The 18,645-nt window shown below is 37.4% G+C and overlaps 1 protein-coding gene across 1 annotated transcript; it reads right to left on the bottom strand.

Annotated features, from left to right (window-relative positions):
* Positions 1 to 204: 204 nt before the first annotated feature.
* On the bottom strand, positions 205 to 17,193 carry SLU7 (SLU7 homolog, splicing factor). Its single transcript, XM_015063862.3, has 16 exons — positions 17,087 to 17,193; positions 14,775 to 14,960; positions 13,249 to 13,402; positions 12,829 to 12,909; positions 12,372 to 12,536; positions 11,409 to 11,477; positions 6,921 to 6,968; positions 6,605 to 6,736; positions 6,251 to 6,348; positions 5,734 to 5,801; positions 5,461 to 5,600; positions 4,412 to 4,573; positions 3,004 to 3,108; positions 2,775 to 2,846; positions 2,333 to 2,449; positions 205 to 1,719 (listed from the first exon to the last, which is right to left on the bottom strand). Exons 2-16 carry the CDS (start codon positions 14,942 to 14,944, stop codon positions 1,540 to 1,542), a joined length of 1,761 nt encoding a protein of 586 aa, XP_014919348.1. The 5' UTR covers positions 14,945 to 14,960; positions 17,087 to 17,193; the 3' UTR covers positions 205 to 1,539.
* Positions 17,194 to 18,645: the final 1,452 nt, after the last annotated feature.

Genomic DNA, 18,645 nt, shown 5'->3' with positions numbered 1-18,645 from the left:
GCTCAGAGCCTGGAGCCTGTTTCCGATTCTGTGTCTCCCTCTCTCTCTGCCCCTCCCCCGTTCATGCTCTGTCTCTCTCCGTCCCAAAAATAAATAAACGTTGAAAAAAAAAATTAACTCAAAGAAGCTAAGCCCCCTGACAGTCCCATAAACTGCTTTTCTGTTAAATATTTGAAATAATGCTACAAACCACTCAGTTAAGTATTCTAATTATGTATCTTTATTACCAAAAGATAAATAAAATACAAAATAGACATTGTCACTTTATGGAGCCACCCCATGGTAAGGTAGGAATATGAACACATGTCATTGACTTTCTTGAAATAGGTTAAGAATTACCTCCATTTGCATTGCTTTTTTAATTGCATAGTAGTCTTAATCTACACACTATATTCATAGTACTTGACAATTCGATTGTTACTATTTCTGAGATGGTAACTTAAAGCTGTATCCTAATCAGTTTTGGTGAGCTGTTAAAAAGCCAATGTACTTCTATCAGGGGTTTGAAACAGGCTGTTTTCATTGAGCCCACTCTGTCAGTATTATTTTCATGATGGTCTTAGAAGAGGCCTGAGGATCATGGCGGTCTCAGTTATTAATAGCCCTACAAGCTATCCTTCTAATTCTTTGAAGAAACTTTCAACTTCAGGTTTTGCTTTTTGCAAATTTTACAGACACCTGCTTACTATAGATATTAGGTATAATGGATATTCTACAATCTTTTAAAATTTAATATTCATTATTTTTACATAAAGGCAATCACAATTAAAGCAACAAATAGTATCACAAACTGTATTTTCTATGATAGAGGAAAGGATTTCTGTGTTTAAAGGCTCAAGTCCAGAATGATAAAAGACCATCACAACACTGGCTCAAAGATGACAAAATATTATTTTTCTGTTATTCTGGATGTAAGGTACAAGGAAATATTTTAAAAATAAAAATTTTATAACCAAGTAGAAAACAGAATTATTACTATACAGATTGACATGGGAGATAAAGTTACTCATATGTTCTACAGGTTTCCTTTCAGTAACCCAAAACCCAAGATAGAATAATTTTTTTAGTTTCAGACCAGGAAAACCTTAGAAGGCAAAAACAAAGGATTCTCAAATAACTATAATTATAGTTACTAATAATTTGAAAAAATGAAACCCTGATTTTGAGAAAGAGTAACTAATCTGCCTTCAAAATGCGTGTTAACTAGATAAAGGGCCATATGAATTGTGGAGATACAGTTTAAGCCTTAATAATGTTGAGTAGAAGACATTCTTGCTAGGTAAAGAGCCAAGGCCTCTTTCCACATCACCTAATATAAAATTGGAAAAAAAATCTTAACATACACTTAATGAATTGCTCTTTGTTTTTCTTGTTTCTTCGGTGTACAAAGAAATGAATTTACAAAAGGACTTCTGGAAGCTTTATTAAAGTCAGGCAGCAAAAAGAGTAGTCAAGGGGTTTTCCACCTACAATTATCAGCAAGAAGCTGAAAAGAATGTATCTATGTGTCTATCTTGGGTGACTGTCTATAACTAGCTACTACTGTCCAAGGAAGGAGGCCATGGGGTCATCCGGCCTCTGACGTTTCATTCTATAGGCCTCCATTTCCTCTTCAGTGGGTTCCCGAGTTTCATGTATGCTATTGTAAGGCCGCTTCCTCTCATCAATCTGCATAATCTCCTTGACGTGAAGAAGGCGGGCTTCCTCTGCATTCAGGGCCTACAGTGAAAGAAAAAACATGAGTACCACCAATAGTAGCAGAGTACCAAAAGACCCCACTGAATGTAAACTGCTATATGAAAAACCTAGATTATCTGAAAGAGCTTGAGAGTCAGCCAGACTACCTTCAAGCTACAACGAATCACTGTTTGGCTGATACAGTATTTTCATACAGCAGGAAATAGTCTACCACATTTTCAATGTTAAAAAATTTTTACTTAATAATAAAGATTCAATGAGATTCACTTTACTAACATAAGTCCGAAACTGATACTTCTGGTGGAAACTACAACTCTGACTTTTCCCAAGGACTTGCTGACACAAATTTTAGAGCTAGAAGGCAATTCTTTCTGGACATATGTCAATAACTCTTAAAGAACAGCTTTACAAAGAACATTTCTTCTGTACATTAGTGATTTTTATCAAACATTCTGAGAAGCAGGCAATACTAAGACAAAAAAATCTCCATTTGCATTCTAGGCCTGATACAAGGTGACCTGAGCAAATCACTCAGACTTGGGATTTTTAAAATGAGCTTGGAGACAGGACTAGATAATTTATTAAGGTCCATACAAATAAAGAATACTGTCATTGCTCTGACTTCATAAAGTACCTTTTTCAATTTTTCATGTTTCTTTTCTTCATCATCACTATCTGAACTGCTCTTTCGATGCTTCTTCTTCTTCTTCTTTTTCTTCTTTTTATCTTCTTTTAGTTTTTCCTGATGCATCTGATAGGGAGGATTGAAATACAAGGTTATTAATGCAAAAACAAAGTTCTGGTGCAAATTTTGAAGTCTGCCCTCCAGCACTTAAAATTTTTGGACACATGGGGTGCTGGGTGGCTCAGTCAGTTAAGTGTCTGACTTCAGCTCAGATCATGATCTCAAGGTTCGTGAGTTTGAGCCCTGAATTGGGATCTCTGCTGATAGTACAAAGCCCGTTTCGGATCCTCTGTTCCCCTCTCTCCCTCTCCCTCTCCCCATGCATGCGCACATTCTCTCAAAAATAAATAAACATTAAAAAAAAATTCAGGACAAATGATTATAGACTTACCTCCATGAGCGTTTGAGGTTTTTTTACAGATTCTTCTCCAGTTATATCATTTATAATACATTCCTCTGAATTCTGTAGGAAAATATAGTCATTTGACTTGAGTAATCATAGTTACCGATCATTGAAGAAAAAGTTAAAATTTGAAACATGAGAAATATGTTTCATACAGATTCTGACTTAAGAACTTTTGTTGTTTTACACTTGCAAGAACTAGAGCACAATTACTTACAGCAATCTCCTTCCCAGCTTCTCCAGTGCAATAGGAATACTTGAAAAAGGAGTGACAGCATTTGTATCCCCATCGGCCTTCTTTCCAGTAAGATCCCCAGATATGCTGCAGAGAGAGAGTTGTTACTTAAAAAGGAACCTGAAACTAGGGACTCTCATACACTGTTGATATGAGCATAAAATAATACAGTCCTTTAAAAGGTTAACTTGGGAGGAAACTTATGGGGATTCCAGGGCTAGCTAATAGGGACAAGGTGGCCTGCTCTCAAGTGTGACAAGCAGGCATTAAATTATAATGGTCTTACATTTTATTCCTAAAACTTTAAAAAAAAATTAGGATATCTGACTTCTCTTTAAAAATTAAGAAGGACTGGGAAATTCTGGGCCCACATTCCTACTTGGCAAGAACTGGCTGTTGCTGACCAGTGGATGCCCCTTTCAGACAGGGTTTGTGTTCTCTAGTTTGTATAATTTGCCTGAGTCACTTCACTCATATGATTTAGCAGCCTGGCTCCTATAGGTAGTTCTGTTTTTGATCCAACTTAGACAATTGTAGTTTAGGTACACGTGTTTTATAATGTGATGCAGTATGAATTACACTGTATCACTTATGTTCTTGTTAAAATATTTAACTTTAGTCAAGTCTTTAGATCTGAATTTGTTTATAGGAAATACAGAGGATAGAGGAATAACTCCTATGATATTATACAAGTAATTGAACCAGTCAAAATAGAATGTGAGTTTACAAAATAACTGTCCTGATCTGTTTAGGAGTCACTGTCCTGAAAAAGGGGAGTTTCGATAGAGGGAGATAGAGAAAAAGAGACAACAACCAAAATAAACTTTGATTGGATTCTGACTCAAAACAAAAACAAAAGCAAAAACAAACCACCTATTTAAAGGCATTTTTGTGTATATTTTGGTAATGTGATTAAGAATTACAGATTAGAGGATATTAAGGAGTCCATGATAATTTTCTAAAGTGTGATAATGTAGGGGAATATCCTTAATTTTAGGAAATACATGATATAGTGTCTATCAGTGAAATATCATAATATCTGTAATTTTCAAGTATTTTAGTAAAAAAAAAAAAAAAAAGATACAAATATATATATGTGGGTATATGTATATACCAGCATGCATATACCCCTCCCTCTGTCCAGACAAAACATATATGGCAACATGCAAAATATTTCTGAATCTAGGTGGTGGGTATGTGGGTGAACATAATAGTAATCTAAAGTTTTTGTATTTTTAGAAAAATTTCATAAAATAAAATTAAAATGTAAAAAAAAAAAAAAAAAAGGAAAACAAGCCCAACAATGATTCGCTATGAAGCTGTAAAAAGAAAATATAACTCAGAGAAAAATGCTAACAAGAACACCAGATGGTTCTAGTTTAACACATACTGTGTGATTGTGGATCTTCACATCCTCCTCATACTTAGAGCAGGCGACAGCCCTCTCCTGTCCTTTGATGACTGTCCCATGTCTTGAGTACTCCACATAGTCTTCAGTCTGAGCTAAAAGCAATTCAGCTGGAGGGGCATCCAAATGTTCTTGGCCACCATACTAAAAGAACATTGAATATTATTAAATACATTTTACAGCAAAGGTTTTCATTCAAATCTCTATTGATCAGTTTGTTTCTAATCAGAAACATGAAAGCAATATTTTTTATGGGCTCTGTTATACAAAGTACAGTGAAAAAGAAAAAGCCACATGATTTTTATAGGCAAATAAAAGATGTCTCAGTTGTTATCTATGTGTTGAGCGTGGCAAATTACCAAATGGCCATCAATTCCTCTTAACCTTGTATGCGTGCCCATTTGCCACATGACTTTGCTACTCTTCCCCTCAAGAGATAGACAGTCTGTTTCTCCATCTTTGAATCTGGGCCTGGCCATGTTACTTGTTCAGGCCTGTGGGAAACTGGGCAAATGTGATGCAAGCAAAGGCCTGGAAAGCACTTGTGCAGTGGGGCATATTTTTGTTGCTAGTCTCTGGTACCCCAAGAATGCCATATGAGGCTGGACTAGCCTACCAAAGGAGGAGAGCCCACCCTGGGCAGACATGAGCTGTTCCAGATGAGGTCTCTTAGGACAATCAGCCTGTTAACTGCTAGAGACCAGAATGAGGCCATTCTAGATCATCCAGCTTCAGATGGGCAGGCCCAGACCAGGAGACCCAGCTGACATACAAAATCCTCAGAAATAACCAATGTTTCTTTTAAACTGCTATGTTTTTGTTGTTGTTGTTGTTTTCCCGCAAAAGCTTCCTGATACAGCTAAACTGATAACGTATACACTTGATTTCAAGTCAATGTGAGGGTAGGACTGTTCCTAACAAACTAAAAGGGACTTCATGTGCATTGTATTCCAAATGTAAATTGAATGATCATTAACTAGTCATTTCTCTTTAACAAACATTCTTTTTTTAAGCATTTTGGTCAAAATTACCTTTTCCAGGATGCTTTCTTTCTGCTGTTCCTTGAAGTCTTCTTTTTTGACTTTGAAGGACTTGTACAACAGCTCTAGTTTTGTAGGATCGGCCTGCAGATGCACTTCAGATCCCTTGTCATAGGCTTCCCAAGCAAACACTACAAAAATCAAAGACATTTTAATGACTTGTCAGCTATGTTTATTGCATGCTTGTTAAAAACAAACTTTTAAAAATGCCCCCAAATTTCTTTTGAGCTTATAAAAATACCTTGACTTAGAGCAAACACTTACACTGTGTCTGAGCCATTGAAATGGTATCTCCTGTGTATCTAACGAAGTTATCCCCTGCATAGCTCACTCTGTAAATGCAAATTTAAAAAACAAGTTGTTTCAGAAATTGCTTTCTTTAAGGAAAGTTCATTCTTTTCTGACCCAACCATAGATGATGTTTATTTTAACTCAGATTCAGTTTTATGATTAAAAAATCTCCCCCCACCCCCGCCCTACCTTGAAATCTCTCTATTTTTTTAATGTTTACTTATTTTTGAGAGAGAGAGAGAGAGAGAGAGAGAGAGAGAGACAGAGACAGAGACAGAGACAGAGAGAGAGTGCAAGCATGGGAGGAACAGAGAGAGGGAGACACAGAATATGAAGCAGACTCCAGGCTCTGAGCTGAGCTGTCAGCACAGAGCCTGATGCCGGGCTCAAACCCACAGACCGTGAGGTCATGACCTGAGCTAAAGTTGGATGCTTAACTGACTGAGCCACCCAGGCGCCCCAAAATCTATACATTTAACTTGATACTTACTCATCTGGATTCTTTCCTGCATTGGCATAGGGATTCTCTCTCATCGCTCTAGTTTTGGGATCATAGTAAGCAGAATTTGGATCTAAATTCCGCAAATACTAGAAGGGAAAATGGTTTAAGACTGCATTAATGTTTACTTCTGTCAAAAAAGATTTCAGCACACTAGGCAGACGAGTCAATCACGATCAATTGTGTGTATACATTTCCGGGTACAGAAGATAAAATACAGAATGATACCTAATCTTGGAATGACTATATTACCTATATACTATCCAGATACCAGATGAGTAGACAAAATTTGGGGTGGGAAGACAAATATTTTTTGAGTGTGTATGTTAAGTTGGCAAGGCTTACTTTTGCAATATCTTCTCGAATCCTGAGATTCCGGACAGTAATTCGCCTCTTAGAGTCAAAGTTCTGTCCAGGCATGTCAATGTCATCTGCATATTTATCTTCATCCTCATCTTCACTATTATGATCTTTTTCCTGAAGGAAGTGGAAAGAGGGAAAAACAAATTATAAGAAAAAAAGAGCAGCATCTAGTTCTTACTTTCCTTTAATCCAACTCTTATTCAGTTATATTCCTTAAAGCTATTATTATTAGTTATTGTTATTAGCCATTAGCCATCAGAAATTGAAAAATTTGCCAGACAAGGCAAATATTTATTACCGTTTGAGAATTTGGTTCCTCTTCTCCCCACTGGTGTTTTGGAGAATTCTGCATTATGCAATAAGAAAAAGAATTTGTTATTTTATTCCACTGAATCTACTGATTCACACTTTATTTTTTTATTATCATTTTTTTAATGTTTAGTTTTCAGAGAGAGAGAGTTAGAGCAAGCACAAGCAGGGGAGGGGCAGAGAGGGAGACAGAGAATCCAAAGCAGGCTCCAGGCTCCAAGCTGTCAGCACAGAGCCTGATGCAGGGCTCACACTCATGAAGTGTGAGATCATGACCTGAGCTGAAGTTGGATGCTTAACCGACTGAGCCACCCAGAAGCCCTTATTGATTCACATGTCAAATACTTAGGTAAAATAATATAACTTAAATCTAACTGAACAAATCCTCCTATTTCTCATTGTAATGAACACATAAGTTCTGAATACAAGTATGTACTTATGAATAATTTTATCAGACTGTCTACAAAGCCAGTAAATTTCTAGAGAATTTTCAATGATACAGGATTATAATCACACAAGGGTAGGAGGAACATCAAGATGACCAATGTAATCAATATATATTCATTTCTTATATGTTAACCTTTAGACACCATTTTTGCTAAACCTTACTAGTTTTCTATCAAGTCCAAAAAGAAAATGTTACAGGATCATGTAATAAGTATCTTTAGAACCAGAACAGCTTATGTAAAATTTAGGCAATGAAGGAATCTACTCAGATGACACCATACTGTAATTTAAGAAGGGTGAGATCCTTGGCACAAAGATACTCTTTCTTCATTAGCAACTGGTCAGGATTTTCTCTAATTCTACAAAATGCCTATACCAAAGTAATCAGTATTTTATCATGTCCCTTTAAAAACCTTCAAAGGTTAAAAAGAGTACCTTATAGTATAGTGGGGGAATATGAAAATGTGTGTGTGTGAATCAATCTATCTATCTATCTATCTATCTATCTATCCATTCTCCCTATATAAATAGAATGATAGATATAGATACATATACAATATATTGGTGAGAGCATAAATTTGAGCAGCTCTCCTGAATGGTATCTAAGTGATATGACACCAAAATATTAAATAAAATACTCACTGTGTCAACAACTACACATTAAGGAATTTACTCTAAGGGAATAATACATCAATTATATAAAGAGATATGTACAAGAATGTGATTTATAGTGTCATATATAGTATCAAAAATTTGGGAAAAAAATCAACTTAATAATAGATAATTGGTTATATACATTACTATACTTGATGAACACTGAACATCCATTAAGGTGATTCTATCTGGGGCACCTGGGTGACTCAGTCAGTTAGGTGTCCAACTCTTGGTTTCAGCTGAGGTCATAATCTCATGGTCATGAGATGAGCCCGTTCCTGGCTCCACACTGGGCATGGAGCCTGCTTAGGATTCTCTCTCTCTCTCTTTTCCTCTGCCCTTCCCCTGCTCATGCTTGAACTCTCCCCTCTCCCCCAAAAAACCGTGAAAGTGATTCTATTCAATCTGCAGGAAAAAAACATATAATTTGCTACCCCCTTTCTTTTTTGCTGTTATTTTTTTTGCTGTTAAAAAGGGAGAAAGAGATGGGAATAACATTATATATTTGTTTTTGTTTGTATTTATGTAAGAAACTCTGAAAGTATCCACAAGAAAAACAGATTATGGGGGGGTGGTGAGGTTTTGAGATAGGATGAATGGAGGCAAGGATGGGAGACTTTTTACTGCATATCTTCTTAAATTACTCTGAGTTTTATATAATACCATGTGAATTTATATAAAAATAAATAGGTCTATATTTATTTAATTACACAGAAAACATGATCTCATTGCCTCTTTCGTTTAACTGAAAGAGGTGATAATTAAGTATGCAAAGATGAAATCCACATAAAAAAGTTGTATTATCATTACACACATATATAGATATATGGGGGTAGGTGGAGTGGGACCTAGAAAGGCCTACCTCAAAATGTTAATAGTTAAAATAGGAGATACTTTCTTCCTTATAATTTTTCTAAAATTTCTTTCACTGCATATGTGTTACTTTCAGAATCATTTTTTTAAATAAAGATTTCATTTTTTAAGTAATTTCTACACCCAACATGGGGTTCGAACTCACAAGCCTGAGATAAAGAGTCACAAGCCTTACTGACTGAGGCAGCCAGGCCTCCCAGAATTATGTGTTCTTTTAAATGTTCTTCAGTTATTTTTATTTTTGGTTTAGAGAATAAGAGAGGAGGAGAGGGGCAGAGAGACAGAGAGAATCTTAAGCAGGCTCTACACTCAGTGTGGAGTGTGGAGCCTGGTGTCGGGCTCGATCCCACGACCCTGGGATTATGACCTCAGCTGAAATCAAGAGTCAGACACTTAACCAACTGAGCTGCCTAGGTGCCCGTTTTTTCTTTTATTTTTTAAGTTTATTTATTTATTTTGAGAGAGAGAGAGAGAGAAGAGAGTGTACGTGAGCAGGGATGGGGCAGAGAGAGAGAGAGAGAGAGAGAGAGAGAGAGAGAGAGAAAGAAAGAATACCAAGTAGGCTCTGTGTTATTAGCACAGAGCCTGACACAGGACTTGATCTCATGATCTGTGAGATCATGACCTGAGCCAAAGTCAAGAGTTGGATGCTTAACCAACTAAGACATCCAGGCACCTCTGTTTTTTAAAAAAAATAATTGTTTTTTGGAGTTCCCACAAGTTGCGAGTTCAACAACAAAAAAATTTATGATGCTGTACAGAAAGTTCAATCTCTACAGTAGACTTTTCTTCTATGTATGTAGTTAATATCCAAGTAGTGAAGTGGTCAAAAATCATCAGTCCCCTGTATACATTTAAGTATGCTTACTGGGCAACTAAATTATACTATGTTTACGATAAACAACAGAGAATATATTAGAACAAAATAAACAGGCCATTTTCCTTTTTCCAGAATTGGTGGTAACAACAGTTATGAATTACCAAATGTTTACTTACTATGTGATATGAATGCTAAACCTCCTGAAGGGTACATGTTATCTCTGTTTGAGAGATGACAAACTGAGGCTCAGAGAAGCAAATTAATTTTTCTACGATCACCTAGCTAGCCAAGGACAGAGCTGGATTTTAGCATCTATCTGTTAACCTGTGCTGTGAGCCTCAGGGACTGTTCGCTAAGTGGCCTCAGGGACTGTTCGCTTGGTGCTTACTTAGGTCTGTTTCTAATTCATACTTGGCAAGAATTCCTTTTATAAATTTAAACTCCAAATGTTTTTTATGTGTGCCATAAATTTGTTAAAAAAAAACTTTTAATAAGCATAATATACATTAACTATTAAGTTGTCATGAATAAAAAATTGGCTGCAATACATCTTTTTACTATAAAATTTTTTTAGTCAAAAATTTTGTTTTATTCACCTATAAAATTATTATAGTCATTATGGAAAATGTAGGAAGCAATAGTAAAAATACAAAGAAAAATTTACTAATTCTACACTGGATGAGAATTAGTATTATCTTTTTTCCTATGTGATATTACAATATTTTTTCATGTGTAATTTAAATGTAAGTGTTACCCACTGTTGTTATAAAGATTTTAAGAGCTATGCCCCAGGGGCGCCTGGGTGGCTCAGTCGGTTGAGCATCTGACTTCGACTCAGGTCATGATCCCGTGGTTCATGAGTTCAAGCCTCATGTCGGGCTCTGTGCCGACAGCCCAGAGCCTGGAGCCTGTTTCAGATTCTGTGTCTCTCTCTCTCTCTGCCCCTTGCCTGCTCACGCTTTGTCTCTCTCAAAAATAAACATTAAAAAAAATTTAAAAAAAAGAGCCATGCTCCATTCTATCATGCAGATGCAGGACAGTTTACTTCACCAATTCCCCGTTTCTATTTAAGCTATTTCAATTTCTTGCTATCTTAAAAAGTGCTACAATGAACATCTTTGCATATATGACTTTCTCCTGATTACTAGAAAATTCTTTAGGATTGAAAGATCTACTAATTTAATTCCAGAAAATGTATATAAATATTTTATGGCAACATTCTTTACAAAATGATTGTGTCAAGGTATATTCTCATGAATGGTATGAGTGCCAGTTTTACTCTTTCCTCTCAATAGCACTTCTCTGTCCCTAAAATCTTGTGTTTTTTTTTTAATGTTTATTTTGTTTTTGTGAGAGACAGAGAGAGAAGAGAGAGGAGAGAAGAGGAAGAGAGAGAGAGAGAGAGAGAGAGAGAGAGCGCGCGCACGTGCACACAGGGGAGAGGGAGGCAGAGTATCTGAAGCGGGCTTTGTGCTGACAGCAGATAGTTGAATGTGGGGCTCGAAATCATGAACCGTGAGAGATCATGACCTGAGCTGAAGTTGGATGCTTAACTGACTGAGCCACTCTGGCGCCCCTGCTAAAATCTTTTCTAACTGGAGAGATAAAATGAATTCTTGTTTCAATTTTCATTTTTGTTTGCTAAGGGTTTGAATTTTTTTATTGATCATTTTTATTACTTACAGCTTGTTCCACTAATTTCCCTGAGGCTAATTCTTCTTGGAGTTTCTGGGCTTTCAGTGTTCGTTTTGCCTAATAAAAAAGGAAACATTTGAAATTAACTTTACAACATTCAAATGAACATTTAGTTTTTTTATATTTAAAATCAACAAATTTATTGCGTTCAGAAAGTTCACTAAACAAGGTCGTCTCTTTGGGATTTCTTGTAGCTCCAGATCTATGGTTTCTAAACAGGAGTTACAAACTCCTGTTTGAACCAAGCATTAATATAAACTGAGCCAAACAGCAGCAGTGATTAAACTGCAGAGAACAAGCTAAGTTCAGAAGGAGCAGCTGTCACCTGACTCCAGATGACTGGCTCTTGCCAGGCAGACCCAGGATTACCATATCATTGTTCAAGAAGAGATGAAACTTACATTTTACGAAATCCCATGATTTTTAAATGTAAACTCTACTTAAAAAAAAGAAAAAGGCAGTGTGACTATGGATTTTAAGGAATGGGGATGAGTAGGTAAAATCCTAACAGAAAAAAACTGAAATTGAATTAAAATAAAATTCGATTTTCTGAAATGAGTTATCCTATTCCCCTCTCACCTCTCTCAAATGCTATGCGAGACAATGGTAAAAATAGGTCTATGGGCAAGATGCAGTGTGTGTGTATATGGGGGGGCAAGAGTTTATAACCTTAAAAAGCCAAAAGCTTTAGATACTAATCTGTTCTCATGCTTCCAATATCTTCTGCAACCTCAGGAATCAAAAAACAATATAAGAATCAAATAAGACACTGCTGCCAATAGGGCTAGCCCATTTCATCCTCACTATTCCGTTAGGCCTACTACTACTATTATAAAAATGCTACCTACCATTTTTATATTGCTTGAAGACAAAAAATAGAGTTGCTAAACCAGTGATACAGCAAAATGTACATTCTTTAAGGAGTGTGGGAAAGCAGGGAACTTTGCTCACCAGATCAACTTTGGCGTATTCTTCTACAATTTTCATGTGTTCCTCTGGATTGTAGCCATTCCACCGGTCCCTCTTCCCATCATAGTCAAACATCAGCTGGGGCTGGACATGCTCATCTGGAGCTATATTAGTACCTGTAAATTTTGCTCCAACTCGCCTAGGTCTCTGGGAAATAAAATAAAATAAAGTCTTACCCTAAGTTCCTGTAGCCCAGAGGAAAATTTCAGATGACCTTTACAAAGCAAGCATAAACACACCATGGGAGTTTATGGTCTGTTCAGTTATCAGTTACTCTCCCAGCAGTAAATTCTGATGGTGCTAATCTAATTTCACTCAAATTAATTTTTTTTTTAACTTGTACCAAAATTTAGATAATTTTAGAAAAATAGAATTAATCTGACGAGGAAGAATAAAAGAGACTCTGACAAGTTTCTAAAATTCTCAAAGGTGAGCTTACCTCAAAGCAGTCTTTCTTTTTGTGTGTCATGGCCCCACAATTTTCACATGCTCCCTTGCGGTACTTAGTAGTTATGGAATTCTATAAATGGATATAAAAAAAACCAAAATATTCTAATTATCTGAATAAGTTAGAAATAATTTTGGCTCTCACTACTATATTATCTAATGAAGTGACTGACTCATTAAGAGAAAAACGAGTTTGAGTCTCCATACTTTACAAATGAGAAAATTAAGTACTTTAGCAACATAAAATTTATAAAAGAAAACACAGACTAAAGTAGTATGTATTGTGAATTTTAATCTCAGGTAAAAGATTATATAATGTTTCAATTTAACGTAGTATTGAAGGTTCTTATATTAAGTTCTTAAAATAAAATCTCCACTTCCAAAAGGATATATATAAAAGTTGCCCACATACCTCTTTTACACCCCTCTTGTACCATTCTCCAGATGAGCTGTATTGCTTCTGTTTCTCTGGTTGTGGTCTCTGGTGCTTTAAAGTAGGTCTTTTTGATGGATCAATATACCATGGCACTGAAGAAATATACTGAGGTATATGAGGGTTGATGTCTCTGTAATTAAAAAAAATATATATATGTTTTTAAAGAATAAAGTTTGGGGGTGCCTGGGTGGCTCAGTCGGTTGGGCGTCCAACTTCGGCTCAGGTCATGATCTCGCGGTCCGTGAGTTCGAGCCCCACATTGGGGTCTGGGCTGACAGCTCAGAGCCTGGAGCCTGTTTCGGATTCTGTGTCTCCCTCTCTCTCTGACCCTCCCCTGCTCATGCTCTGTCTCTATCTGTCTCAAAAATAAATAAATGTTAAAAAGAAAAAAAAAAAAGAATAAAGTTTGAGGGGTGCTTGGGTGGCTCAGTTGATTAAGCGTCTGACTCTTGATTTTGGCTCAGGTCATGATCTCACGGTTCATGAGATCGAGCTTTGCATAGGGCTCTGTGCTGACAATGTGGAGCTTGCTTGGGATTCTCTCCTTCTCTCTCCGCCTCTTCCCACTTGTGCTTACTCATGCTGTCTCCCTCTCTCTCTCAAAAATAAATAAACATGTAAAAAAGAAAAAAAGTTTGAAAATAGTTGATATTACAATTACAAAGGCAGCCTTTATAAACTCTAAGGCCAGAGATAATGCAGTGGGAGGGAGAGGGAAGAGAATATGCTTGGTATCTCTATAATATAGAAAAAAAAAAAGAAAAATAAGCAAAGTAATTTATACTTTATTTTAGATTGAAAAAAATTCCAATATAGAAACTAAGAATAGTGATAGAACTGAAGTGAGGAGCTAGATATGGAAGACACGGATGTATGTTAGTAAATAATGTCTTATAAAAGAGTAAGAAGCTAGCTAATAATGTCTAGAGTTGATTAAAACAATGATGTAGGTACATTATTTAGAGATGTGGAAGTATCAACCAGAAAAACTCAAAACAGAAAGATTTAGAAGATTTGCAGAGGTGGAACAAGGAGTGGGAGGGGTTGAAAGGGATGACTGCTGTTCATTGTAAGTCCTTCAATATTTTTTTATTAAACCTTACATATATGAATTTGATAAAATAATAAAAACAAAAGGAAGGTAAATGGTAAAGATAGCTTCCTGTCAAAGCAAAGGATGAAAAACTACTCAACTACGTGGACGTAAATTTGAATTTTTAAAAAATGTTTATTTATTTACTTTGAGAGAGAGGGAGAGAGAGAGAGAGCACGTGCACATGTGCATGAGGGAAAGGCAGAAACAGAAAGGGAGAGAGAGAGAATCCCAAGCAGGCTCTACGTGGGGTCAGCACAGAGCCAGACACGGGGCTCGATCTCACAAACCTTGAGACCGTAACCTGAATGGAAACCAGGAGTTAGACGCTTAACCGACTGAGTCACCCAGGAGCCCCATAAATCTGAATTCTGAATGAACAGATCATGCAAATAATGAAATAACTTACTTTCCTTCTTCATCAACTTCTGCAGGAGCATTACCCAGTTTCCGCTGCTCTTCTAACTCCTTCTTCTTTCTCCAGTCCTCTCTGGTCATCTTCTTTGGTTCCTCCAGACTCATTTCTTTGGACCCTGACAGGGGGGCCGCATTAACTGCATCTACAGCTGCAGCTGACATGGTTATCTGGACCCCTCTATGAAAAGAATGAAATACATATTAGTATAAAGTAGGCCTTCATGAATTCATCAGTAAAACTATTAAAAGTACATCCTAATAACATATACTACAGTCTGGCTTTATATATTTCATAAGTTCTTATAGTATCTGTAAGGGAAGGGTCTCGTTCCCCTCCACAAGGTCTCTATTTACCATCTGTAGTTCCTCCCTCAACTCTAATTTATAAATGCAGAGAAATATATAGACATGTACTCAAAATTTCATAAGACTCTTTCATTAACATTCCTGAATTTCTCTATGTGTGTCTCAGACTTTACCAACGCATTACCTTACATGAGTAAACAATGTCCTGTTTTCCTTAAAGACGAAATGCCTTAAGAATTATCTGTATCCGCTGACTCTATTTCCTCATCTTCTACTTCTCTCCTCAATCACTCTAATTTAGCTTCCATTCCCTACCTCTCTAAAGAATTACCACTAAGTTATCAATGATCAATGTACTAAATCCACTATACATTTTTCAGTTCTGTTCCTTCCCTCTTGAAATATTCTTATCCCTTGGCGTAAGTAACACTATACTCTCCTGTTTTTTCTTGACTCGCTCTTGCTGCTCCTGTCTCCTTTGCAGGTTCATCTGGGTCTGCCTAGTTGTTTGATTTTGCATTCTACAGGGCTCAGTGCTAGAGTCTCTTTCATTACTCAGGACTCCATCAGTAGACTAGGTCATCTATTTCTAAGGCTTCATAGCCACAATATATCACTGTTGGCTCTCCAACTTACATCTCCTCTACAGATCTTTTATCTGAGTTTCATATACATATATTCCAATTGCTTACTTCATAGCATCTTCACTTAGAGGTCTTAGTGATACCTAAACTCAACAAATCTTAATTGAAACTCATGATCTCCTCCATGAAATCTCATCTCCATTCACTGTTTCCTCTCTTTTTAATTTTTTTTAACGTTTATTTATTTTTGAGACAGAGAGAGACAGAGCATGAACGGGGGAGGGACAGACAGAGAAGGAGACATAGAATCGGAAGCAGGCTCCAGGCTCTGAGCCATCAGCCCAGAGCCCGACGCGGGGCTCGAACTCACGGACCGCGAGATCGTGACCGGAGCTGAGGTCGGACGCTTAACCGACTGAGCCACCCAGGCGCCCCTGTTTCCTCTCTTAATGAAAAATACCATTCATTCCTTTACATATGTGTCCCAGCTAATCTCCACATCTATTTCATCACTAAGTATTGTTATTTTCACCTTCTGAATAGCACTCAAATTTATCTACTTCTCTCTATTCTCAATGCTACCATTTCAGTGTAAGTTATTACTTTCCTTTCTTATGGGTCTTCTGTCAGTCTCTCCAATCAGTTCTCCACACTGCAGTGTTATTTTTTCAAAACACGTATTTAATCATACCATGTCCTACTACTGCACAAGCTTAAAATCCTTCAATGTGGCACTGTCCAAGAGAAATATAATGCCAGCCTCATACATCATTCTAAGCATTCCAGTAGTCATATTAAGATAGTAAAAAAAAAAAAAAAAAAGCAGTTTCTCTTAATATAAGAGAAACTACGGTAAGTCTTTAAAATCTGACAGATTTTTTTGGGGCGCCTGGGTGGCTCAGTCGGTTGAGCGTCCGACTTCAGCTCAGGTCACGATCTCACGGTTTGTGAGTTTGAGCCCCGCGTCGGGCTCTGGGCTGATGGCTCAGAGCCTGGAGCCTGCTTCCGATTCTGTGTCTCCCTCTCTCTCTCTGCCCCTCCCCAATTCATGCTCTGTCTCTGTCTCAAAAATAAACATTAAAAAAAAAATTAAAATCTGACAGATTTTATAGGTATTCAGACTAATCCCCAACAACACTGTCCCCCTAACATAGCTGGACAGTGCACCTCCAACATCTGATAATTCATACTCTAAAAACCACTGAAGACGCACTCCTGGTCTGGCTGGGCACAAGTAAAGTGTCTGAGGCCTAGGACGGCGGCTTCTTTCTCGGTCCCCAATCCCCGTTTCCCCCTCGACCTGGCGTTCATCACTTCCGTAAGGATATATCTAAGAATTAGGAGCCTTCAGCCTATTTTCCAGAGTTTTCTAGCTTCACTTCTTCTCGATCCCCAAATTCCCACATTTGCTCACCCAGTCCGGCCACAGCCGACCCCAAAGGCTTCCGACAGAGACGAGATCAGTCCGTCAATGTTTACTTCCTGTTGTCCCGCCCTCTCCCGGCAGCCACTTCCGTAGTTTCCGGACGAGCGGCAACATGCGCATTAACATCTTGTGGAGGGGAGGGAACTCAGGCTCCCACGCGATGTTGAAATCGCGAGATCTCGAGGTTCCCCGCCCCCCCCACCCCCGCCCCCCGCGCCCCAGGACTGTGAAGGGAGTTAGTTTCAGCAGTTGTTTTCCTGTTGCCTGCTTTTGAATTATTGTTTCTTTTAGAATCGCAGAATCTTAGGATGTTAAAAAAAAAGTCCGTAGGAAAGGCAACAGCTTAAGTTTTTCTACAGAACTGTAAAATGAATGGGGAAGTTCGTGACGTATTACGGGGAAAAAAAAGGCAGTTACAATTAGTATTAGTAGCCGCGTATTGTGTAACAAGTTGGGGACGTGGTGAAGAAAAAGTGACTTTATGTCCTCGAATTTAGTCATGCAGGGTGAAAAAGACACTTAAAATAATTTCATATAATTTACAGTTGCAAAAAGTCTCTGTGAAAGGAATACCAGGTGCTATGAGAACATAAGGGACTAATAATAGGTAATTGTGACTTTCTGCACCCAAGTGATCTTGTGTTTTACCATTAGAAAAAAATACTATAAAACAATTTCTATTTCAGGAAACCAATAGTATCTGATATCCCAACCCTCCTTTTAAAGTGCACATATGAAGTAAGATAAAATACTGGAATATAAGCATTTTGGTAGTAGAATTTCTTGGGTTTTCTTTGTGCTGTTATCTTTTCTTCCTCAAAGTAACATGTATTGCTTTTATTTTTTTAATTTTTTTAAATGCCTATTTATTTTTGAGAGAGAGCACCAGTACAGGAGGGGCAGAGAGAGAGACAGAGAGAGAGAGAATGAGAGAATCTATAAGAGGCTCCAGGCTCTGAGCTGTCAGTACAGAGCTCCATGGGGGCTGGAACCCATCAACAGGGAGATCATGATCTGAGATCATGACCTGAGCTGCAGTGGGAAGCATAACCCACTGAGCCACCCAGGTGCCTCAACATGTATTGCTTTTAACAGTAAAAGTGAAAATAGTTAACATCCTTGTCTCAATAGGAGCCAATCGTAATCTATTTTTTTCTTATTAAAACTTTGCAGTGCCTAGAGTTGAAGAACGTAAACACTAATTTTGATTTCACAGGGCAGTTGGTGAAGGGATAGAAAAGATCAGAGAATGGCCTGAAAGCGAGTATTCTCTGAATCACCTATGTTTTATTTTTATCTTTTAAAACAATTATTGCAATTTGCTTGGAAGGTTTGAGGCCTGTTTAAAACCACCAGGCACAAGGCATGAGGCTGGCTCAGTAGGTGGAGCATGCAACTCTTGATCTTGGGGTTGTGATTTTGAGCCCCATGTTGGGTGTAGAGGTTACTTAAAAATGAAATCTTAAAAAAAAAAACCCAAAAAACAAAAACAAAAAAAAACCCAAACAGGCACAATCCAGGAAGCATATCTCCTAGAGGAATCATAA

This window comes from Acinonyx jubatus, chromosome A1, assembly GCF_027475565.1.
Source record: "Acinonyx jubatus isolate Ajub_Pintada_27869175 chromosome A1, VMU_Ajub_asm_v1.0, whole genome shotgun sequence".
Taxonomy (NCBI): Eukaryota; Metazoa; Chordata; class Mammalia; order Carnivora; family Felidae; genus Acinonyx; species Acinonyx jubatus.
This window is presented reverse-complemented; position numbering and strand designations above follow the sequence as displayed.